A 25,859-nucleotide genomic window follows, 5' to 3' on the forward strand; every position below is an offset into this window, starting at 1 on the left:
AGCAAAAATGCCCCATTGATTGGAAGTACTACCTTGTTCCTCCTTCTGTCACATGACACTATACCATACATTGCTGTCTTACATAACAGGGAAGTACCTTTCAGTGTCATTGGCTTGAAGCTTGACCATAGAAGACATGAGGCAATACTACACTGTAAACAGAGATATGGCTAACATCTTACATCCTACACTTAACTGTCATAACACTATTCATTGTCAGCTAGACAAACCACAGCCCACAACTTGTTAATATAATGCCACTTCCCTGTCTTCTGATCACTCCTAAGTGATTAAGTTTGCTATTATATAGTTATGGATGGAAAAGTTCCAATATCAGTGCTGCTGGTATATTGCTCTCAGTCCTAATAAAAATGCAATACCCCAAACACCATATTACTCCCTGAGTGGTGCTGACCATGTTCCTCCATAATCACATTCAGTAAGTACAATGAATCTGCATAAACCATACAACATCAGTGCATGCAAATAACCCACTAACAAAGGCAAGTGACATATAACACAACAAAGAAAAGACCAGTGAAACTGGATGCTCAATTTATTATAAGACCTTAGCGCCTTGGCAAACAACCACCTTCAAACAGTGCAAACTTTCAAAGAAACTCAACGTCTTGTATATCATTCCTTAAAAACACACGATAAGTTCATATAATAAACTGAGCATCCAATTTCACTGGTCTTTTCTTTGTTGTTTTATACATCAGTATATGTTGTTGCTAGTTGTAGATGCCATAGTTCTTGGGCTAAGTACTGGTTCTCTGCAGTACCAGTGTTGCTGGGTGTTGCATGGAATCAGTCTTAGGATGCCAGCTCCACAGTCTGTGCATCATTTCACAGTTGTTGAAACCAACTCCTGTGGGCATGCCCACTAATTGTGGTGCATGTTTAGCCTGATTAGATGTTCACCAAACTGCTTTGCTGCTTATCATGACTGTATGAAGTGCCTGCAATGACTAACACACATGTACTAGTAGGACAGCAGACTAAGTTATAATTCATGTCTGTGCTTGTGTTGAGAAGGGGGTATGCAGACATGCATTATAACTTATTCTGCTGCTTATCATGACTGTATGAAGTGCCTGCAATGACTAACACACATGTACAAGTAGGACAGCAGACTAAGTTATAATTCATGTCTATATACCCCCCTTCTCAACACAAGCACATGCTAGTGTCATAATAATCATGCTCCAGTCTGTTCCATGGAGTCACTTCACTGCACTTCACTGTCATTCGTTTTGCCTAATGAAAACATAATGCAGTTCCTTTGCACTGAATATCTTTGAATCAGATTATGATGTTTTTGCATTCTGTGTAAGATGGGGGCAGTGACTACTGTTCTGGATGGCAGCCACTGCATACTTGTTACTCTACTCTGAATCACTGTGGGTTTCAATTCACTAGTGAAAGCAACACTTGTCCCCTGAACTATTGCCCTAAGCAAGGTCAAGTCTGGACTTACAGTTTGGGGCAGCAATACTTTCACTGTGTCACATCCGGTCTTCTGGTATTTGGTTCAGAATGGGATCACTTTATGATGGTTACATAATGCAATTCCTTTTCAAGAGAATAAGAGCAAGAGAGAATCTGGAAATGTACTAACATCTCAGACTTTCCTCACTCTTAGAAAAACTTGTGAAATCACCACAAATTGAAAGAATTCCGGAATATCTGTGAGCTCGTGGCTCTGTGGGTCCAAGGCAGCATGGATTGGAATGGGAAAGTCATGCCAGTCGATATAAAAGAACTGACTTATAAATCCACAAACAAGGAACATTCAGAGGCACAGAAATGTTGCACCATTCGATTCCTCAAAAATTATTTTATTACAGCTCACAGAAACAACTCATCTTCTATCTAGTAACCCAGCTACAAAAAGATCTAAGGATTTAAAGAATAACCAGCAATGAGAAATACATATAGTATATAATATATATAATAGCAGTCCAGAAATCAGTAATAAATGTTATTTGATTTACAATATAGTGACATTCTAGTAATAAAACCACTACCAAACTAGTACACACTTCCAAACAAAGTCTGGTCTCCTAAACAAGTATTCTATAAAACCCTTAAAAGACAATCTTCTGCACTAGCTTGACTTGCAGATATGCAGCAGTCCCATCAATGTAGGGTCCAAGATTTCCTTGTATGCCAGACAGAGATCACCTCTGAGGAGTCTGTATGAAACTGAGTAGAGGGATAGAGCTTTTACCCTATCTGTGTATGGAAGATTTTTGAGGCCCTGGATTCTCCTGGTGAGACACCTCTGTGGTCTCTCCAGCTGCTGCTGCATGTACTTTGTGAGGTACACACTGAATGGGGCATTGTACTCAATAATGGGCCTTATAAGGGAGGAATGCAGGAGTGTTAAGACCTCCTTTTCCCTGGATGAGATACCCTTACTTATGAGGTGGGCCATGTAGAAAGTTTTCTGTATAATGGAAGCAACATGGTGGTCAAAAGTCAGGTTGCTATCAATTTGGGTGTCCAAATCCCTCACAATCAATTGCATGCTTTGGACATTGTTATTAATGTGATAATTTGTGGGGACATCACTCTCACCAATGGGGATATTGATGCATTCATTTTGGTATTCTGCTTGAGGCCATGTTTCTGGCACCAGTCATTTGTTTGCGTGAGACCCTGTTGGAGGATGTCCACGTCACTAGGGGAATTGATGACAGTACCCATCTTGCAGTCATCTGCAAACTTGGTCAGCCATAGCCCACTGGTTTGGCCTGTACCTCAGAAAATATATCCCAAATAATAGAGGCCCTAAGACCAAATGCTGGGGTAATCCGCTCGATAGGGGTCTACTGCTTGAGGTGGCTTCCCCTATTTTGACTAGGTGGGTTCTATCAGTCAGCCAGTTAGCTACCCATCCGGTAACATATGGATTGATGCCTAGTTGTGAGAGTTTATTTATTATGCTAGAGTGAGGAATAGTGTCAAAAGCTTTGGCCAGGTCTAGGTAGGTGGTGTGCACTGTCTTTGTCTCGTTCATGGCTTTGTTGACTGTCTCAAAAAAGTCAGCCAAATTTAACAGACCTGAGCCCCCTTGATGAAGCTAAATTGTGTGGGATCGAGTGTTTGGAGGTTGCCAATGTCCTTGTTAATGAGGCCCATGATAATCCATTCCATGCCTTGCAGATCAAGCTAGTTAGGCTGATGGGTCTATAATTTCCAGGATTGGTGGACACTTCACCTTTGTGTAAACGGATGACAGTGGCTGTCCTCCACTCAGCTGGAACAAAGACTGCACTCAGGTTTTGGTTGACTAGGGTGCCTAATGGTGCTGCAAGTTCCTGCCTAAGTTCATGTAGGATGCAGCCTGGGATGTTATTGGGTCCCAATAAGGCTGTATTTTTTACCTTTCAGAGAGCAGTGATGACCTGATCCCTAGATATAAGGGGAAGGGGGCAGGCACTGGGGATGTCCTGATTTACTGATGGGAGAGAATAGGGTTGAAATTTTCGCTGAATCTGTCAGCCAGCAAGTTGGCTATATCAACAGCATTTGTATATGTCGTGCCCTTGACCACCAGTTCTGAGCAGATCTGAGTGATTCCTTTGAGAGTGCAGACATATGTGAAGAAGGCCTTATGATTGTCTCTAGTAGATGTGGCCAATTTGGACTCGAAGTTTGCTTTGGAGGATTTCACTAGAGCTCTTATTTGCTTGTTCAGGATAAGGAGAGATTGCTTCCAATTGAGCACCTGCTCCTTCTTGGTCCTGGACAGCAATTTCTTTCTTTTGTTACAGCGTTTATTTATTTCAGATGTCCACCAGACAGGTTTACTCTTCCTTGCGGAGGATGATTTAGTCCTGTCAGGTATTCCTGATTCCATGCATCTATATAAATGTTTGTATAGTAATTTGGTATAGTTTTTGATACTGGCGCCAGTTCCTAGAGAGGGGGAGAGGGCTGTGAAGCTGTTTGTACCATCCCTCATCACAGTCTTTCAGCCTGTTCTCTATCACTGGGGCAAGGGTTAACTGGGATAGGCCATCATTCGGACAGCCAAGACGTGATTCACCTCTGTGCTATGCTATCACTAAACACTTCCAATGAAGCATCGGTAGAGGATGTGCACTGGGCTGCAGTAAAGGGCATGCCCTCACTTTTGCAATAGGAGTGCCTACTCCTGCAGCTGTACCCTTCCCTGAAGAATGTCTGGTGTTTTCTGCAGTCTCCACCTGGAAAATAACGCAGATCCATGTGCCCGAGAGTGCAAGTAACTTTCTCCCCCACACACCCACCAGTGAGGGAGGTGAACAGTCCATTCTCTTTCACTACATCCCTACAAGAATTGCTCCCCAATGCCAGGGCTAATAATTAAACTTGGGTTGCTCTCAGGTCCTCATCTTTCTGCACTAAAGTGCAAGGCCAAATTACCAAGGAATGTTTAAGGAGACAGCTGGAGGTACTTATATAAAATTACAGAAAATAAGTTATTCCCCAAATTCTTCCAAGATTCTTCAAAAAAGACCAAAAAAAATACAAAATAAGGAGCTAACCTGCAATACATGTGTGAATCATCTGTAGTTGATTATGGACTGTGTTCCACACATTAGCAATACAATGAATATCTTGTACACTGAATTATACTCACAGCTGAAATAAAATTAGACGTTATAAAGTTTCATAAAGGAAAAAATAAAAGCTTAGTCAATGTGCTGGTGTCTTTTAAGGTGAAAGACAAAGAATCAGAATGTGGTAGGTACAACTCCTTGTGACGCCTGTTAAAAAGGAAGCACATGGGAAAAATGCATGGTAAAAGCCTTGATATTGATTGCAGTATCCAAATTCTCAAAACATTACATAACAGAAACCACTGCAAATACTCATATGAGAGATTTGGAACATCTTTGGGATGTACAAAACATGCATTTAACCCAGCAGCAAAACATATCTCGGATACATCTCTCTCTGTGTGTGTGTGTGTGTGTGTGTGTGTGTGTGTGTGTGTGTGTATATATATATATATATATATATATATATATATATATATATATATATATATATATATATATATATTTATATATATATATATATATATATATATATATATAATACATACATATAAGCAAGATACTAAAGGTCTTTTGTTACTTTGAAAATGGCAGGTCTCATACTTCATCTATTAGCGCAAATAAAGGACTTCAGAATAGGGAGGTTTAGAACACATGCACTATGACACATTTATTCCAATGGAAATGAATAATGAAGTAGTTTGTAAAAAAGCACATTCAAGGTGGTTACTGGGTACTTGCGAAGGGGAGAAGTTTTTGTTAGAAAGTCCTGTGTCATTGGTCATGGTATATGTTTCAGTACAAAAAAGACATCTGGATTAATAGGTTTACATAATAGCCAGAATTTGTTCTAAAATAAATCTGTAGAAAGCTCTGCAGCTGGTGTACCAGACAGAAAAGTGAAATCTGAGTGTGTGGATGTCCATCCGGGAACCACAGCCAATGAGGCCATATCCTGCTTTCTGAATATGATATGTGATCACATAGACATTGCCTGTAGACATGTTAACATTCTCAAATGAAAAATGGCATGGAAAATGGCTGCTGTGCACTTTGTGCCATAGTACTTCCGTGCCCATTGTAACGCCACTGCAGTGCTATCCATGATGCAAGAATTTCTATGTGTCTAGTGCAAGCTAGCTGTGATGTGTGTGGTGAGCAGCCCCATATCTCATTCAAAGAGCAGGCTTTGGCCTTTTGGCCTTACTGGCTGCTGTGACCTCCAAAATTCTGGAAGCTGCAAAAAAAAAAAAAAAAAAAAAATATATATATACAAATTTTCAAGTATTTAGAAGTGAATAAACCCAGAATAGCTACAATATTTGGGATACCTAAAATCCATAAAAACAAGGATGACCCCCCCCCTAAGGCCAATAGTTTTGGCAGGTGGCTCTAAAACTGAAGCAATGGCTAAATTTGTTGACTACAAGTGCAAACACATTTGGGTCAACAATGAAATTATATTAAAGGACTCCTGGGACTTTTTGAGCCTATTAAAGCCTGAACATTATAGGGAGGATATTTTATTCGTGACAATTGATGTCATTGATTTATTTAGTTGCATCCCCTACCAGGAAGGGATAGAAATGTTCGAAGAGAGCATTTTTGAAGACAAAAAATTAAAACAAAAGGACAAAATAGCTTGTGTAGCACTTATGGATTACGTGTTGAAATTCAATTTTATTATGTTCCAAGGGGAGTATTATCAACAAAAATCTGGAGTGGCTATGGGGGCGGCATGTGCCCCCACGTATGTCAACATTGTTTTATTAAAATGGGAAGAAAAATAAATAGTTAACAGTGAATATAAACAATATTGGTTAACATACCACAGATTTTTGGACGATATAGTGTTACTTTGGACAGGGGGGCTTGACAAATTTTTAGAATTTTTTGAATATATCAGTGGAACTACTAACTTCTTGAGATTTACATACTCTACTAGTTTAGAAACACTAAAATATTTAGATATAGAGTTATACAAAAGAGATGGAAAATATGAAACTAAAGTGCATAGAAAGGAGACGTATGTCAATTCCTATTTGCACTATGATAGTGCCCACCCCCTGCATAGTAAAAAGAATATTGTCAAGGGGCAATTTGTCAGGGGGTCTAGAATGACCAGTTGGGACTACGATTTCGAAGTAGAGTGTAAAGTCCTAGAAAAAATGTTCTTGGAACGTGGTTATCCTGCAGAATTTATTAGTAAAATAAGGAATGAAGTGGAAAAAGGAAGGCAGGAGAGATTTAAGCCAATTATGGGGAGAGGGATTAACAATGAGAATCAAAATGATGTTAACAAGAACAAAATAGGTCAACAAACATACAAAAGAAGTTTAGTAGTAGAATACAACGCTTCCAACAGGAAAGTAAAGGAATTTTTAAACAAGGAATGGAATAAATTCTCCGCTTTAACGGACATGGAAGAGATTACTAAAATGGAACCAAAAGTAGTTTATAGAAACTCTTGTAGCCTAAAAAAACTGATGGAAAGGAATGGACATAGTAAAAATAAAGGGAATAGAAATAAAGTAGGAACATACAAGTGTGGCAGGTGCCACCAATGTTCGTACATTATAAACAGGGGAGAAGTATATATTGAAAGCAGAATGAGATGGTTAGGCAGTAAAGGTTTTTAACTGTGATAGTAGAGGGGTCGTGTATCTTGTTATCTGTCAGTCCTGTCAGTCTTTTTATGTAGGGAAGACAGAAAGACAACTGAAAAGAAGGATATACGAACATTCTTATGACATCACAAAAAAGAAAAACACAAATGCATTGTATAGGCATTCTATTTCCTGCACTAAATTTAAATATGAATTTTTGTTCTGGATCAAGTTAAACCAGAATTAGAGGTGGCCTGTGGGAAGAAATATTAGAAAGTAGAGAGCTTTGGTGGCAGGTCAACCTCGATGCAGGAAATAAACCAGGAATGAATGACTTTATATCAATTTCCTCTCTGTTGAAATTAAAGGCTAATAACATTTGAAAAACTCAAACATGTAATTTTGTAAAATGAACACCAGATGGGGGTAGAATATACATGAAACATAGGTTTAAGGAAATCTTTATTGATACACATACACAGGAAACAATTTCTTCTCTGTTGAAATTAAAGGCTAATAACATTTGAAAAACTCAAACATGTAATTTTGTAAAATGAACACCAGATGGGGTAGAATATACATGAAACATAGGTTTAAGGAAATCTTTATTGATACACACACACAGGAAACAAATATATAGTCTTCACATACCTGAGTTTTTAAACTAATTTATTTAAGATATTTTTAATGAGATATTTTATAGTAATTTATTAGTAAATCATTCATGAATGTTTATTATATGTATTTTAATTTAAATTATTTATATAAATAAATGATGTGGAATGATCAAGTTTAGCACAAGACACTTTCAGAGAGTAGGCATTAATATTTATGAGATGTAAAGGGAGATTTGTTAGTTTAAATTGAAGGAGATGTATTTCATTGGATTAACAATTAAACAGGTGACTTAGAGATTATTTAAATTGCTTTTTGAGTCAAAAATGGTTGTCTGATGAAGTCCTGTATGTAGGATGAAAACGCATGTATTTATTTTTTCTTGGTGAATAAAAGCGTTAATTTCACTGGCGCTCTGTGATTTTGGTGTTGACACTATAGAGGAGAAGACCGTGGTCCAAGGCGTTCTTTTTGTTTGTTCATATATATATATATATATATATATATATATATATATATATATAAAACAAAGTAGTACCTAAATGCAGGAAAAATGACTGCAATATTAAATTTGTAATAGTGATCTGTAGGTAGTTACAATGAAAAAAGGGCATGCGGCTAATACAAGTGGTCAGCAAAAAGGACGGTGCACAAGAAGATGCATTAGCAGTAGAAAACATGAAGTTTTACACACACACACACACACACACACACACACACACACACACACACACATGCACACGTGTGTGCACACACACACACACACACACACATAAACACACACACATAATATGGGGAGGGGACTTAATATCTATAGTCTTGATGAACAAAGGCAGATACAGGACATTATAGCTTATTTTGAGTACCTTGAAGGAATCCTCACAGCCAAACAATTGTCTTTCAAAAATGTAGCTGTGTGTGAGAACAGGAAGCCACAATCTCAAAAATGCAAAATGGATGGCTCAAGGGGGAACTAAGAAAGTACCATTTCACAGAAAAGGTGGTCTATGAGTTTAAGAGCCATCAGGAAGAAGTAGTAGTAGGATTAGGAAGAACAAAAATATTTAACAATTCCTGGAACAGGTACAAGGCAGTTATTATGAGAGGAGGACAAAAAGAGAAAATAAAGAATGTTTTTGGCTAATCAGGTACTATAGCTTATGTAATATGTAAGAGAAAAAGTCAAATAAGGTGAGGCAAAAAGTCCTTACCCACCATCAACGTCTACATTTCTGTACAGAAATCCACGATGCACCCCTTTTCTAGGTATAATAATCTTTTTTTTTTCTTGTTCTAGATCATTTTTCCACTCTATGACTGGAAACCATCAGCCTCAATAGGTCTCAAGCCTATTTGCCCTCAGTGCAAGGTTTCCTTGATGTGCAGTCATAGTGACGCTGTCATTCAAACAGCCATGGAACAACGAAATGGGCCATAGAAGTCCTGTGGCACAAAGTGCACAGCAGCCATTTTCCCTGCCTTTTTTACCTCTACATCAATCCATTACTGAGAAGTGGCCTCATCTCACTAGCCTGAGAGTCCGTATTTATTCCCATATTCCATGGTGATCTGTGTTTCAGAATGGACTCTTATTACACCCAGGTAGGGGAACTACTTCTTATAAAGTGAAGGTTAATGGGGGCATTTTTTTAAGCCTAACTCTGCCCAAGGTGGCTGACATGAGCACCTCCCATCACCACAGGGCATACACTGCTCTTCCCCTAGGCATGCATGCTCTAGCATATATGCTAATTTTGACAGCTACTGTCACGAGCTTTTTAGCACCAAACTGACATTCCAGGCTTGGGCCATTCAGAACCACACAATTATCCAACTGCATGGTGGTAATCATCCAAATGAAAAGACATCTACCTTCCTGTGGCATGGATGAACTGGTGACAGTCACTCACACCCATCTCCCTTGCCCACCTCTTCTACTGCCTAAGCCACTACATAAATGCAGGTCACCTGATTTAATATCAGAGCCAAGCTTTATCCCTTTATGCCACAGTGTTTGAATTAAACATAGTAATGCCTTCTATCCCTGACATTGTATCAATGATATGAATGTAGTTTGCTATACTCTACACAGTTTGGATGTTATGAAGCATAGACCCATCCCACCAACCACAAAGTGATGCATTCCAGCACAATGTATGTTCCAGAGTATGCTACTGTACTGTAAAATAACTTTTACAAACAGGTTATAGGTTTATGAAAGTGCAGTCATCTTATAAACAGGTCCTGTAATAAATGGAGAGGTAAAACTGCACAATTACAGGACTGAAAATGACTGTATAATATGAACAGCAAAAACTTGGAGGAATTATAAGGTACTATGCATGTCTTCGCACAGTTTGTTATTCTGCAGTAATGCCTACCTTTATTTACTGCTCATATACAATATATTAAGAGTGCACATACTTAAGTGACTTTATTCCTCTATACTTTTCTTTCATTGAATTGCTGGGACTTGTGTTCCATATGACGTGGCCATCAAAGTAATGTAAGGCATGTATTGACATTCCACTGATAAAACCTAAGCTGTGTTTTTCTGGTCAGAAGAATAATTCCAGTGTTGGGTAAGTGGGTCAGCAGTGTAATACAGAATGGAAACAATACTGCATTGTGTGTTTGATATAATCTATAGAGTAATACCTTCTTAAAACAAATGCTACATTAATTGTTTGAGCTATGCTATTTACTGCACCATACCTGAACAACAGCTCCTAAAGCCACTAAGTGTAACAGCGGTCAGCATCCATCCCTACATCCAGACACAACCACTATCTATATATATATATATATATATATATATATATATATATATATATATATATATAGATATATATATATATATATATATATATATATATATATATATATATATATATATATATATATATATATAGATATATACACACACACACACACACACACACACACACACACACACACACATACATACAGTTTCAATATCCTGATTATTCAGATTCAAAGTTCAGGAAACAGAGATATATCCCAGCATGTAATGGGTATAAGGAAGGAACCATTCCTGATCAAATACCAATCCATCTCAGAATGAATGCAAACTCAGATATACACTGACAAAATCTAATATTGCTTATTGAAGCCTGATGCTTAATGACTTCCAGGCACACCAAAGAAGGATGAGTAATGACATATAAAAAAGTGTCCTTAAGAGTTATGAACTTACTTTTAGTAAGAAGGCAAGCTGCTTCTTCTGTTCCTCCAAACGCATACTAGCTGTTTTCCAGCGCTGCTGGATTTCTGTCAGTTCAGCCTGTAAAGCAGATTCAGCACTGCTGTCAGCGGAGAGTAGCAACTGCTTGCCTGCCTCCACTGTTAAAATATAGCTGCCTTGCTGTCGCTGAAGGGCCTTCTCCTTTAGCTGTAAGTCAAGAAAGAGGGTACAAAACAATTACTTTTATTGGTTGTGTATAGCAGCATTTTCAAAACTTAAAATAGGTCAAATGCAATACAATCCTATCAAGCAAAATAATTTATTCATAAAGAATTTTTTTACCAAAAAAATAAAACCAGAGTTTAGCTTACTCTGTATATAGTGCATAGTGCTGCATGATAAATAAATTTGTCCAGATGCTACACTTACATTAGAAAATGCATTATTTGTTGAGTAATACAAAGGCCCAGCAATACTCTGTACATATGACTGAGTAGAAGAGACATAGGAAAGTATCTCACAGCAAAAAAAAAAAAAAAAAAAAAATATATATATATATATATATATATATATATATATATATATATGTGTGTGTGTGTGTATATACAGAAAAAATGCATTTACTTTATGAGACTGATGAATACATGCCCTATCTCAACCTCCTATGCAGTCAGTCATTTAAAACCTCTGTGAGATTTAAATCAGTTAGTAAACTCCTTTCTAGCGCTACTTAGTCCATAAATGTAACTGGGCTCACTAAACAAAAACATACTCATGCAACAGCTTTTGAAATGTTACTTCAAAGTGCAAGTAGAATACATGGTATATCTGCACTGCTTTTGGCTACCAATTATGTCAGGGGATGCTACACAGTGAAAACAGATGACCCCCTCATTTCCACTGTATTGATCACTTTCTGAATCACCTGTTGGTTTACAATTTATTTCAGTTCCAGCTAATCACGTCATGATAAAGTTAAAAGTGGTTTTGCAAATAATTACAATTAGAGTAAGATGTCTGATTTTTAGTTTCACAGTGTACTCAATTTCTGTTTAACCACACCCACAAAAAATGATATAATTGTAGGTATTGGGCAACGATTTACATCCAACTGCAATGAATTCTGTTTAAGTAAAGAACTTACTTCTTTAGAAGAGCAGCTTCTTACTGATGTTGTCATCTAACTACTGTATCATCACATGTTAATACTCACTGTAACGTGTTTCACCTGCAAGACCTAGCTGGCAAAGTATCTTTACTGATGCAACCAAACAAATAGTGCCCAATGCGCTCGAAATAAACCAAATAACCAAAAGGAGCACAACGTTGCAGGTCCACAGAAAAGGTTTATTAACACAAAAACCACAGGTTAAGCGCTTTCATCAAATAGTATGACTTCCTCTGATGCACTTATCACGGGTATACTGTAACTAATACATACGTTTGGATAGTGAAGCATTGTGGCCTAAGTCTTTCATGATGTCAGCTAGGGTTTTTCAGTTCCAAGAAGAATTTCAGTGAGACGTCTTTATCAACAAAATAAAGGGCAAAAACAACATAATTTTTAAATCAAAAACTGTGTAATTACATATTCTATATAGTAAGGAGCTTATGTCCAACTCCAAAGGTTTTTTTTCTCATACTTGAGTTAGAATGTGACCAATATACTATAAGGAATTTCAGCCCTTTATCATACTCCTTGCAGGTAGGTTGGAAAGCTAGTCTAATTTATTCTTTTATATCAGAAAAGTGACTGCTGTTTGACTTAAAAAAAAATAAATATTCTCCCTTAATAAATTTGTACTTTTACAGCCATACTAAAAGACTGTGAAAGTATTTGTAAACTAATGCCTCAAAGACTGGAATTCAGAAAGAATGAACGTGTTTTTTAATTACTTAAAAAATATTTGAAACCGTGTTACTTTTTCTAGGGGAACAAGTCAGGATGCACAACTAATATATAATTATACAGTATATCATTTTGTGGGAGAAGGGTATGCTAATCAGGCCTGAAAGATAGCCATTTGATACGCAGTAGAGCAATGTTACCTGCAGTATTGCTGTACCCTAGTCAAATTCAATGTATATCCCAAATGGCAAAAAAAGTTCAGACCATTTTACTTCACGCAACTATGGGTGTGGCTAGCCGTGTCTTTTGATGAGTGGCAGGCTGATTTTGAAGCTACTGCCAAGAAAACACACTACAACAGAAAACGCACTATAAGAGAAAACACACTACAACAGAAAACACACTACAACAGAAAACACACTACAACACTTTCCCCTTCAGTAAGTGTCAGTCTGCATAGTTAGTGGTTTTCAAACAAGAAAAAAAATGAAAATGTATTCTTTAATTCAGTGTTGTAAATCTTCTTGTGAGAACAATCAGCCAGTAATGAAATAATCTACAAAACAGGAAATGAAAAAAAATGACAGCCCAAAATAACAACAAGCTCAAAAGTCAGCTAGGGCAGCCAATAATAGAACTGCTAACGTTCGCAATTCATGATTTTATTTTCCTTTTTTTTCCTTTTTTTTTACATCGAACTTAAGGTTACCAAGATGCACTTCCTGCTGCCTAACAAAATTGTAATAATGTACACACTTTCTCCACTCAGGAGCAATGTGAGAAATATAGGCTGCTTGTGTGCCTTACCTTTTTGCAAACAAAAACTTGAAGCATCCAGTAATTAGCGTTCACCTGCAGTTTGTTCAAATCTTGCTGGGCATATTGGTGTGAGGACTTATTGACTGAGAGAAGCAGCATGATTCACTATTTGTTATAGAATGGCATTATTTGACAAATGACTGTTACATGGATATTTAAACTGTTGGAGCAGACTTATTTATACATTATGATGAAGACTGAGTTATTTTACAGAAAACAGAGCTTAGTTCGATACCTTTATTGCTGTGTCAGTTGAGCATTTCATGTTTTGGATTGGTAATTGGCTTGGAATGCACAGCTGTTTCTGTAAACACCAAGGACTGGAGTAGTGGTGTTTTTTACCTGTAAATGGTGACATTTGTTTCCTGCTTAGCACAAAGAATGTACCGCTGGCTGTTTCTATGGAAATTCGTAGCTATTTAACTGTCCTAGTTCAAAAATTATTACAGCAAGTGCTAGTTTTGTCTAGTCAGATCACACCTGGACAAAGGCTTCCAGAGTCTGGTCTTGTAAATAGCTGCTTTAGTTTTAATTGACTTGTAAATACCTACTTATTATTGTAATAGACAACATCTAGCAATGATAGGGACTATATATTTATAAACTTTTACTAATTGTTATACAATTTATGTTTTTATCTTCTAAATTGTATCATCAAATACTTTGTTTTCATGTACTCTTTTTATACTATAACAACCTGTTACTTTATATATTGTATTTATGGAGCTTTTCGCCCCAGGACTCCACTGAAAATGGGGTCCTTTGGCCCAATGGACCATCCTGAAAACAAACTTCAAATAAATAAATGGGGGGCATTGGTAAGGATGATTGTAGTGCTAGTAATGTTAACAATTCAAAAAACAACAAAATTGCTAATATATCACAAGTTTGTCCCATGCGGTCCCACAATGAACCTGAAATAGCCACTTGGCTTAATAAAACTCCCACTTGACAGTATGCAGGGGCAGTGTGATAACACCAATGGTAATTCTGATTTTAATTTGGATGGAAAATTTAAACTGTTCAAAAAGAAAATCACCAACTTTAGATGTCTCTGACTTGACATATTTTTAAAAGACAGCCTTCAAAGGAAACAGGGACTAAGAGTATACAAGTTACCAAATGGGTTAGATCAAACTTCTGTAACTTTCAATGAATTTACGGACCTGTTTGACAGAACTGTTCTTGAATTAATGATCATACTGATCCACTAAAATTCTGCCAAAATGGAAAAAGTATCAGTCGAGATCAAGGAACTGGATGAAAGAATTAAATCTGATTTATTGTTTTATTTTAAGAGATGACAGTATAATGGTATTTTTCTGCATCTGCATAAGAATGAGGAAACCATTAGATTTAGGAAAAAGAAAACAATAGAAAGGAACTTTGAGGATTTCAGTAAAGGGAAGGTATATCCTGTACCCCAGTAAGGGGCCTGGAAAAGTTTTTTCAACATTTAACAGCCATTATAATGAAGAAGCAAATTTTTCACAGGTTTATGATTTTTTTAGAATATCTTCCACCCAGGATTCTGTTGTTTTTGAAAAGTATACATTTAAGATATTTAATTACAGAAATATATATGTTTCTGTAAGCCACTTTAGTTTACGGGTTTTATTATTACTTCTTCATTTACATATTATTTTTCTGTTTTTCTAATTTTCATCTCCCAGAATATTTTTGTACTTCTATTTAAACAATCTTAGTATATAATTCAAATTCTCTTCCTTAACCCACGTTAATACTTTATACAAGTTTAAAGAAGCAGAATGAACAACTGGTTTAGTAACCCCAGTCCCCCTTCTTCAGTCATATACAACAGATCTCTTTTCACTAGGTCTAATCATAAACCTCATATAAAGGAAAATACCAACTGTGTGATTTCATTTTCAAATTTTTCCAGGATGATATACAAATTGACATATATGCTGTTTTCTCATTAATACTAAATTCATCATATAAACATTTTTCTCTAAATGCTAATATATATGTACTTCAAACAGAAAACACGTTTCATTCATTTCTTTTATCAAACCCTCCCATTGCATGACAAATACATAATTTTTCCCAAATTTTATTCATAGCAAAGACATTTCACTCATTGTAAAACACACACCCTCAATTTTCACATCAACCAAATTCTTACTTTTATCTTTATTAAAGGTTATTCACATTTCCTTTAAACATCCTTTCAGACATTAGCAACTACAACTATATTGTCAGCATAAAACTGCTGGAATCAATTCCTTTGCCATCACAATATCTAGCATCTTTCATTTGATAAGCTACATCACACATTATCACATTCATTACCACTGCAAACAATATTCCACTGCGGACATCCTTGTCTAATACCACATTTCATGCATATTTCTTTACTCAGCCAACATTCACTAACACTCCCACATGCAGACATACATACTCTCCTAATTCTATTACGCATGCCAAACTTCTCCATAATATCCCACAAACGATCATGTCCTATTGTATCAAATGTCTTGCTAATATCACCTACCATAAGTTTTACACCCTAGATTTTATTTACAATATCATCCACAATTTCTATCACAACCAATAACAGTTCTTCACATCCCTTCCTTTTTTTTACCATATATATTTTCTGCCATAACATCCTTCTTCCTTCCTTCTATTCTCATCTGTATTATTCTCATAAAAATGATAATCTGTGTTATTTATAGTGATTACTCTCTAATGTTTATTTCATTCTTCTCATTTTTCTTCCATATACATTTTAATATCCCACTTCCTTCAACCATTCATTCAGTCCATTTACAAAACATTTTCTTTGCCAATCCTGTAAGTTCTTCTGTATTCCATACCCTATACAATTTGAAATTGATACTGAATCAACATTTACTTTCATAAGTAATTCGTCCAATTTACTAATAGTAATTTATTTTTCAAACTCTTCCTTAACTTGTTCTGGATTTTTTTACTTCCCATTCTCTCTTATTTTCTATATTTTTACTCTTATACATATTTTGCATATGCCATACTACAATACTGTTAATTTGCTCTTTTTTTTCTTTTTAAATCTCTGTTGATAGTTTTCATTTCCCTTATTATACTAATATCCTCCTTTACTATTTTAACCAGATATGCAGATACCGCCTTCCTTCTCATTTGTAAAAATCTTTGTCTAAACAGTAATGCCTATTTTTTTTCTTTTATATACTCCTCTTTCCATATCATAATACTCTATTATATTATTCTGTAATTTTCTAGGGATATCTATACATTTTCCCATACTCCACTTTTTGTTCCTTTCTTACATCTTCCTGCCATTCAAAACCACTTTTTGTATTTCTTTTTAAATTCATTCCACCATTCGGACAAACTTCTATAGATGTTCTTCATGGTTATTTGATTCTTCCATCAATGCAGTGCTTCACATTTATCAATTTCATCCCATAGTCCCTTATTTATTCTTTTTTATTCCCTTTCCTGATTTAATATACTCACTTTCTTCCATCATCTACATCCACATTGCAAAAGCAAATGCACAGCACAAATGATTTTCACTATAATTAAAGCAGTGGACAAAACAAGGAAACTGCAGGTAGCATTTGTTATGGGATACTGTGTGTGTCTCAGAGCAAGTCACTTAACCAGATATTGGCCTGTGCAATTGGGAACTGAGCTAGGCTCCACAATGGTCTCCCTAACCACATTACTAGCATTTTCCTATGGACTTGAGGTTTGATTGAAACATGTTATTCATTGTCAATGAATCAGGAGGATTACAACTGTTGTGTCTGGTAGAGTTTAAACTTTTTACAGAAAAGTGAAACATTGATAAACTTTTGTAAATTGTCAGGGAGGATGTTTCAGCTTGCAGGGTGAGTTTTGCAGAAAGCATTTTCACCTGTAGCAAGACTGAAGGGAGTTCTAACTTTTTATGGATTCTTGGATTTTCAAAGAGTGGACATGATGAGCAGTGGTTTTCATTACTTTTATGATGTTATGAATTTCCTGAATTTCATGGAAGTGTGTTTTTTTTCACATGCAAGTGTTAGGTCACTATGGTGCATTACTGTAATGTAAACGTCTGCAGTTATAAGCATACACTGGTTTATGGTCTGATGGTATATCAAACGTATTCCTTGATGCCAGTAGCATAATATATACTTCTGGAAGCTGTTAATAACTGCCTGTTTTTATATTATATTAGCTTATGTGTCCTAGTTGTGTTTGATCTCAGTGACCAGCATAATTTCAGTGTAATTCAAGGACATGGCTATTACTCAGTGATGCAAAGTAAACAAATGCAAACAGATAAACTCTGAGACCAGCAGAATATGAAAGCAACAACAAAGTGAAGAACATTGTGTGAATGCTTGTTATTTGACTTTAAATTTATTAAAACTTGATTTATACAAGGAAAGAGAAACATCCAGAAAAAGTGAAAACAATTCCCACACATACTGTGATCTCATAGTATACAGACAGTGATGAAATCTCTTGGAGATATTTAAATTCCAGGAATCAGGAATGGGGACATTCTATTTGAACAAACTATTTTCCTCAATAGGTAGATTTCCAATTACAATTTGTGTTTTCATTTCATAGGTTCTTGCAGTTTTATATAGATATTCACCTACAGCATGTCCTGTCCACAACAATGACCTACTGCTTTACAATACAGCCCTTAATCTGCATAAGGAGTGGAACTTAGGTCAAAAAGGTAACATGAAAGAAAATGAATGCAGCAAAAACAAAGCAGTGACTAAAGTACAAACTTGAGCATCACCTGAAGATGCAGGACAAAGAGAAAATGGAGTGCTGTTAAATTTAATCCAAACAGAACACTTAGATAAGTCAAGTTTAAGCCCCCATTTAGAAGAGCATGTCCCTCGGCACTGACCATCCTAGCACTTGCTAAACTAAAAAATTATAGTGGCGTGATGAGATGTAGTTCTGTTTAAAAAATAGATGACAGGCAATTCATGAGATACGTCATAGCGATACTGCAGCTTTCAAGGAGGTACACAGCTCTCAAATAGTATATAAATTAAAATTTGCATATTTCAAGGAAGTACACTTAGAAAGATTTCAAAAATATTTTAATTAGAAGGTCACATAAACGTGCTACACCAAGCAATAATACACACAAGCACCAAAACCAGAACAGATCGAAGAGGGCACAAATCCTAGTCTGCAAGCTATAGTTTAATTAATACACGACTCTTCAGTCCATCAAGTAAAATGCATAAAACAACTTATCAGTCCACCAAAATTCGCCTAGAAAAAATGATTAAAACGACTTTTCAGTCCACCAAAATTCACATTAATGCAATTCAGCACACTGCGTTTTCGTTTCCAAAATTAAACTAAAAATTAAACTATAGCTTGCAGACTAGGATTTGTGCCCTCTTCGATCTGTTCTGGTTTTGGTGCTTATTGGTTATTTTCGGAACAGTGATTCTGCTTTGTTTTGGGTAATAATACACACAAGCACAAAGAAAAAAAAAACAAGGTTACTCAAATGAAATAGATAAAGATAAGGTCTACAATAAAGATTACAGAACCATTTGTTTGTCTAGAGGAAGCATAACTACTCCATGTAGTATAAATGATTGAATTAATGAACAATTGTTGATTTTGCTACTACTAAGGACTGACATGCACACACGCACATGCACGCACACATGCACACACATGCACACACATTCCTTCTCTCTATCTCTGTGTTTAAAACTTTTAGTCACGTGATCCAAACTCATAGTAGTAGATGCAGCCCAACTGAACATTTCCTGAACTTCTGTTCGGGAAGGATGAATTGCTTTTATATAATAGACAAAAATGATGCTGCTATAAAAAAAAAATTGGAGAGGGGAAAAAAAAAACAATATCCTGATCTGGCAGCATCAACTACTGTGTGCAAAACATGGACCAAATGACTGGTCTACATATCTCAAATTTCAGCAAGCTAGGTCATAGTGTGTCTTCTGAACCAACAGTCTTACATACCTGAACTTCATCCAGCTGTGCTCGAGCTTCTTGCAGTGGAATAAGAACAGTGCCTAATTCACCTGCTGAGTGGTGCGATACCTCCACCAACCACTTGCGTAACTTTTCTGCCATCTCTCTGTAGCGTTGCCATTGACGAATCTGACTGTCAATTATTCCTCTTCTCTGCTGAGCCCGGCGAATTACTCCTTGCCACTGGCTACTCAGGAGGTCAAGTTTTAGACTGAATTCCACCCTACATGAAAAATAAATCAGCTAATTAAGAAAAGGTACATTGTGATAACACAGCAATCAAAAAATATCTGGAATTCCAACATACATTTACAATAAAGGAGGAAACCTGCAAATGTTCAGAAATAGAAACAAAAGTTGTTTAGTGAAGAGGCAGTTTTGCTTTGCTATTGCCAAGTGAATTGTAAGCAATCTACGAATGAGCTAAGAATTCTGCCTCCATTTTTTTAACTTAACAGTCTAACACATACACAATGCAAAATATCAAATGACACACTTTCTGAATACAAGAACTAAAAAAAGTAATTTCCCTTCTTCCCAGCCGGTCTTACATCTGAAAAATGTAAGACTTAAAATATTCTTTATAGGTTCATAGGTAGGTACTAGGCTATCTGCCGAGGGCATTTATAAGCCTAGCCAGAGTGTGTCGACTATCGCTGCCCCATTGATTAATTAACTGATCCTCTGTCAAGCAGAGCCAATGAAGTGATCCCAGGGGTAGATTTTCAGTTACCCATCCACTCATCAAGGTTTCTCTTGAAGACTGTTAGTGAGGGGTTCTGCCTAATGTAGTTTGGGATTTTGTTCCAAAGCATGAGGAGTCTCTGTGACAGGAATCTATCCCTCCAGCATGTTCTATTTATTGTTGTGGTGAGGTTTAGCTCACTAGAGCATGTGGCTTGCAGTGACTTGGATTTCTTTAGGTGGAGCATGTCCTTCAATTCTGAGTTGGACATGGCTTTGTAAGTCAGGCAGAGATCACCTCTGAGTAAGCGATATGCCACTGAGTACAGACGGAGTTTTTTCAGTTGGTCTGCATAGGACATATGTTTGAGGCCAGTAATCCTCTTGGTGAGGTACTTTTGTGGTCTCTCCAGCTGTTGGAAGTGTCTTGTGAGATACATCCCAAATGGGGCATTGTACTCTATGATGGGTCTGATGAGTGACGAGTAGAGGGGCACTATAACCTCTTTGTTTCTAGATGCAAACCCTTTAGTAATTAGATGGGCCACATAGAAGGATTTCCTAACTTCTTTGGCAATATGATTGTCAAAGGAGTGATTACTATCTACCTGGGTCCCCAGATCTCTTATTACCTCTTCTGTATTAAGGGGGCTGCCACTTATGTGGCAATTCGTGGGTGTTTTGTTTTTCTCAAATGGGATGACTATGCATTTTTTGGCATTTAGCTTGAGGCCATGACTTTGACACCAGGTGTCTGTTTCAGTAAGGCCCTTTTGGAGGATGTCCGTGTCAGCTGGAGAGTCAATTATGGCTCCCAGTTTGCAGTCATCGGCAAACTTGGTTAGCCATAGTCCTCCTGTGTTTGCCTGTACTTCTGAGAAGTATAAGCCAAATAGTAGGGGGTCCCAGGACTGAGCCTTGTGGTACACCATTTGTGACTGGTTTACAGTCGGACCTGGAGCCCACTATTCTTACTGAGTGAGTTCTGTCTGTAAGCCATTTGGCAACCCATCTCGTGATGTAGGGGTTTATTTTCAGGCTGGTGAGTTTTTCTATAATACCCGAGTGGGGAATGGTGTCAAAAGCCTTGGCAAGGTCAAGGTAGGCTGTGTGAACAACCTTTCCCTCGTCTATGGCCTTGGTGACTGTTGCAAAGAAGTCAACAAGTTTTAGTAGGCATGGTCTGCCCCTAACAAAGCTGAACTGGGTTGGTTCAAGTGTTTGGAGGTTCCCAATGTCTTTGTTAATGAGTTCCATGATGATGCACTCCACAGCCTTGCAGACCAGGCTAGTCAGTCTTATGAGGCAATAGTTACCAGGGTCAGTTGTGGCCCCTCCTTTGTGGAGTGGAATAACCGTTGCTGTGAGCCATTCTATGGGCACATAACCTGTGGAGAGGCTGAGGTTGAACAGCATATTTAGGTGGGGGGTTAGTTCGTTCTGTAGTTCATGCAAGACGCAGCCTGGGACACGATCTAGCCCCATCAACGCTGTATTTTTGGCTTTTGAAAGGGCTGTTTTCATCTGTGTGTCTGTGATTTCCAGGACACTACACTTTTCCGGTATTGTTGTGGGCCCTTTTGGGGGTGAAGTTTGCACTGAATCTATCTGTCAGGATGTTGGCAATATCAGTAGGTTCAGTATATTTTGTGCTAATTTGCACTAGTTCAGTGCATATCTGCGAGTTGACACTCTTAGCATAGCTAAAGAATGCTTTGCGGTTATCTTTTGAATCCTTGGCTATTTTTCTTTCAAAGTTAGCCTTGGATGATTTCATGAGGGACCTCAGTTTCTTACTGATACTGATCAGGGATGTCGTTCCTTCTTGGGATTTGCTTTTTTTCTGAACTACTTTCCTCCTTCTATTGTATAGCCTGTTTATTGCAGGGGTCCACCAAACTGGTTTCCTTCTCTTAGATGAGTGAGTCTTGGTTTTGCTATGGATGGAACGATCCATGCATCCTTGTAGGTGCTCACAGAGTGCATTTGTAAAGGTTTCTGCATCTTGGGCAGCATTATCCTTTAGCGTGGGGGCTGTGAAACTTACCACCTCTGTCTTAAGTAAGGTGAAGTTTGCTTTAGAAAAGTTTTTTACTGTGGTTTCCTTAGTTGGGGGTGGGGGTGGGGTGTGGATATCCAGAGTGATTAGTTTACAGTCTGATCTAACCAGTGACGGGTTGACCTCTGGTGTGGAACACCTGTCTCCCATGTTTGTGATGACCAGATCCAATATGTTTTCACCTCTGGTAGGGGAGTTTACCAGCTGATCCAGGGCATTTGAGTTGATGAATTCCAGGAAGTGCTGGGCCTGGGAGTTTGTACTCGAGTAGTTTTCCCAGTTAAGGTAGGGTAATTGAAATTGCCCAATATCAGGGTGTTTGGTAGGACCTTCATGTTTTCCAGTGTCTCCAGGAAGGCCAAGTGGTGGTTCTGGGTCATGGAGGGTGATCTGTAGCAGGCCACAATTTGCATTGCAGATTTGCCTGATGTTAGTTGTACATGGATGATCTCAGAGGTATCATGCTGTGCCACTAACCTGGAGGTGTAGGTATCCTTGATGAATATGGATACACCCCCTCCTTTTGTGTTTCGGTCCATGTTCTGTGGGCAAAACGTGTAGTATGAGTTGTAGCCCGGTAGTGCTGGGCTGCTCTCTGGAGCCTTGAACCAGGTTTCAGTTACTGCACCGATGTCGATATTCTCCATACTGAGGAGTGCTTCGAGCGCATGCATTTTGAGATTTAAACTCCTGGCGATGAGTAGCATAACCCTCAGTTTTTTGTTAATTGTGCTGTTTACGGAGGTGGGTTTGACATTTGAGCCTTGCCTAAAAATGGCACTATGGGGGCAGCAAGAGCCTTGGCCAGTATTCGAAAGCCTAGGAGTGACAGGTGCAAGCCATCTCTTGTGAAGCAACGCGGCTTGTCGAGCATGTCGTCCCAGGCTGACAGACACTGGATCCCCTTTGAATGACACCAGAAGCTTAGCCAATTGTTGAAATTGATCATTTTCTCTTTATACTGAGGTATCATTCTTGGTGAGGGAAGGATGCTAATCAGGGTCAGGGTCATACTAGCCTGTGTTACTTGATCAGAGAGCTCTTCCATGTCTCTTTTCATGTAGTCCAGGGAGGTATGTCTCAGGTCATTCACACCAACATGAACAATGACAGAGTCATATTTGTACTTGTTCTGGAGTGACCTGAGTGCTTGTGTTATGTGGTGGATTCTGGCTCCCGACAGGCAGCTAACAGTAACCTTCTGCTTGTCCAGCCTAGTGAGTGGGACGTCAGTGTGGCTGACTACAGAATCACCTATTAATAGTGTGTTAGGTATGTTATTTCGCTTTAAGGACTGTGATTGTGCGACACACTGATTTTGTGTTTTATGTGTTGTCTGGTTTGTGACGGGAGGTGCAGGTTGTTTGGGTGTCTGCTTTGGAGGTCTCTGATGCTTTTGCAGGTTTTTATTTAGAGTCTACAAGTATGATTTTGTGTATTTATGTGCATTTTTTGCCAGTGCTGTTTTAGTAGGTCTGTGTGCGGCTGGAGGTGTGGTGCAAGTGTTAACCTTCTCCTCTTGACTATCTGTTCCAGTCTTGGGTGAAGACAGCTTAGCTTCCAGTTTGGCTGTATAATTGCATCTCTCGCATATGTTAGTGTTTTGTGGTAGGAGGAGAGGGCTGTCTGTGTACATGAGGCAGTTGTAACATTGCCTCAGGATGCCCAGATTCACCAGCTGGACTGGAAAGTGCACCTGAAGTTGCCCTTTGGTCATGCTGGAATAGTAGGGTGAGTTGCTTAGTCGCTTGTTTGGTGAGGGGTGAATAAAGAGCCTTGCCCTGCTGGGCAATCAGTGTCAGGGTATATTAGTGCTTGCTATTAGGTCTGAGCAAGTGCTGGGCTGTAGGATGCTTTTTAAGTGCTTAGGTTGAGAGTTAGACTAGTTTCAAGGGAAAAACTGAAGAGGAGACTTAGTGGAGTCGGGAATAAATTAACCCTAGCTAACCAGCGCTGCCCGGCGCACAAAACTGTGCAAATGTGGTTTTTATAGCAGGGAAATGAAAGAGACAAAAATTAGCCCAAAATGGCCAATAAACTACTAACGTCTGGGCTGGAACCACTCCTCCAGGGACAGACAGGCTGCTCAAAGCTCTCCTCTCTCACAGGTGAACAGAGAAACTTCCTTCTATCCAAGTAAGGTATGGGCAACTCAGAAACGTGTAACACAGCCCTGAATTCAGTACTAGCCTGAAAACTGGACTCTACTAGCTTAGAAAGGCGGGAAACAAGGAATTTTTTTTTGTTTTGTTTTTTTGAAAAACAGTAAAAAAAACACACTTAAAACAGCTTTAAATGACTACAAAAGATCAGAAAAGGCTATCGCACTTTAGTGTGTAGTCTACAACAGTTAAATTATTTAAACAAAAAAACAACTTTTTAAAAGTGCAGGCAGTCAAATAAGTACAATATGTGAAAAAAACAAGCTTTTAAATCACAATAAATGTTGGAAAATCAACATTTAGGTGTAAAACAGTTAAGTACAGCAAGAAAGTACAGAAAACTGAAACTTAATCACTCCAAAGTCTCTCTTCTAAGCTAGAAGGCTTGTATCAGTTTAAGGCTTTGTAGTGCTTCCCAGTAGGTTAGTTACAGGAAAATGGGAAACAACCACAGATGTGGTCTTTTAAACCAGAAAGTTTACAGAGATGGACATACTGTCCAAATGGTCAATAAACTACAATTTCTGGGCCAAGAACCACTTATTTTGTGGTAGACAGGCTACCTAGTGCTTACCACTCTCACTGATAAGCTAGAAAGCTTTCCTCTAACACAGAAAGGCTTGCAGGGCTCAGAAGCTTACCAACAGTCCTGGATACAGCAACTCTGTATCTGGACTAGGCTAGTTACAGGAAAGGTCGGAAACAAGCACAAGTGCGGCTTTTAAACCAGAAAGTTGAAAGGGATGGGAAAAAACTGCCCAAACGGCCTTTCTGGTAATGTGCTACCAGTCACAGAAAAACAATCCTAAAGCAATATCTTCTTATTCCTATTCCATTATCTCCAAATGTGTTGAATATGGCATTTCATAAATGATTTTACATCACTTTTAGCAAACCATGTCACAAACCTCATAGCAGAATGAGAAAAAAAGATGGGAAGTATAATGCTGCAAGAAAGAATGCCCACTCACAGGCCAGTATAACGAATATGTCAGATTTACACTGCTTACTTGGATAAAGGAAGAATGGGTATTATATACTACTGGTTTGAGGATCTTTTCTAGTATTACTACTAAATATTCCCCAGCAAAACATTTCAGATTTATCAAAAGAAAACCTGTCTGAATAACAAAACTTTGTATGGAAAGTGAGACGAGTGAGTATAACTTTATATAACACAGTACAACAGATGTTAATTTTAATCCTGTAGCTATCTTAGTTTATCCAGTGATTTACCATCAACTTCCAGATTCTAAACAAGGTTTTCCTGATTACACTGCTGAATGTTTTCTTTGTTATGGAAG

At 37.8% G+C, this 25,859-nt stretch overlaps 1 protein-coding gene across 3 annotated transcripts in view; it reads right to left on the reverse strand.

Moving 5' to 3' along the window:
- Nucleotides 1–25,859, reverse strand: part of SYNE1 (spectrin repeat containing nuclear envelope protein 1) — a 2,173,401-nt gene that overhangs the window by 806,309 nt on the left and 1,341,233 nt on the right. For all 3 annotated transcript variants that reach the window (XM_044089035.1, XM_044089189.1, XM_044089105.1), the window contains 2 exons: nt 19,639–19,873; nt 10,992–11,186 (listed from right to left, as the gene is read on the reverse strand). In XM_044089035.1, the coding sequence (XP_043944970.1) occupies nt 10,992–11,186; nt 19,639–19,873 (430 nt within the window). The remainder of the gene's footprint in view (nt 1–10,991; nt 11,187–19,638; nt 19,874–25,859) is intronic.

This window comes from Protopterus annectens, chromosome 1.part0 (assembly GCF_019279795.1).
Source record: "Protopterus annectens isolate FY-2018-M chromosome 1.part0, PAN1.0, whole genome shotgun sequence".
In the NCBI taxonomy this organism is placed as follows: domain Eukaryota; kingdom Metazoa; phylum Chordata; order Ceratodontiformes; family Protopteridae; genus Protopterus; species Protopterus annectens.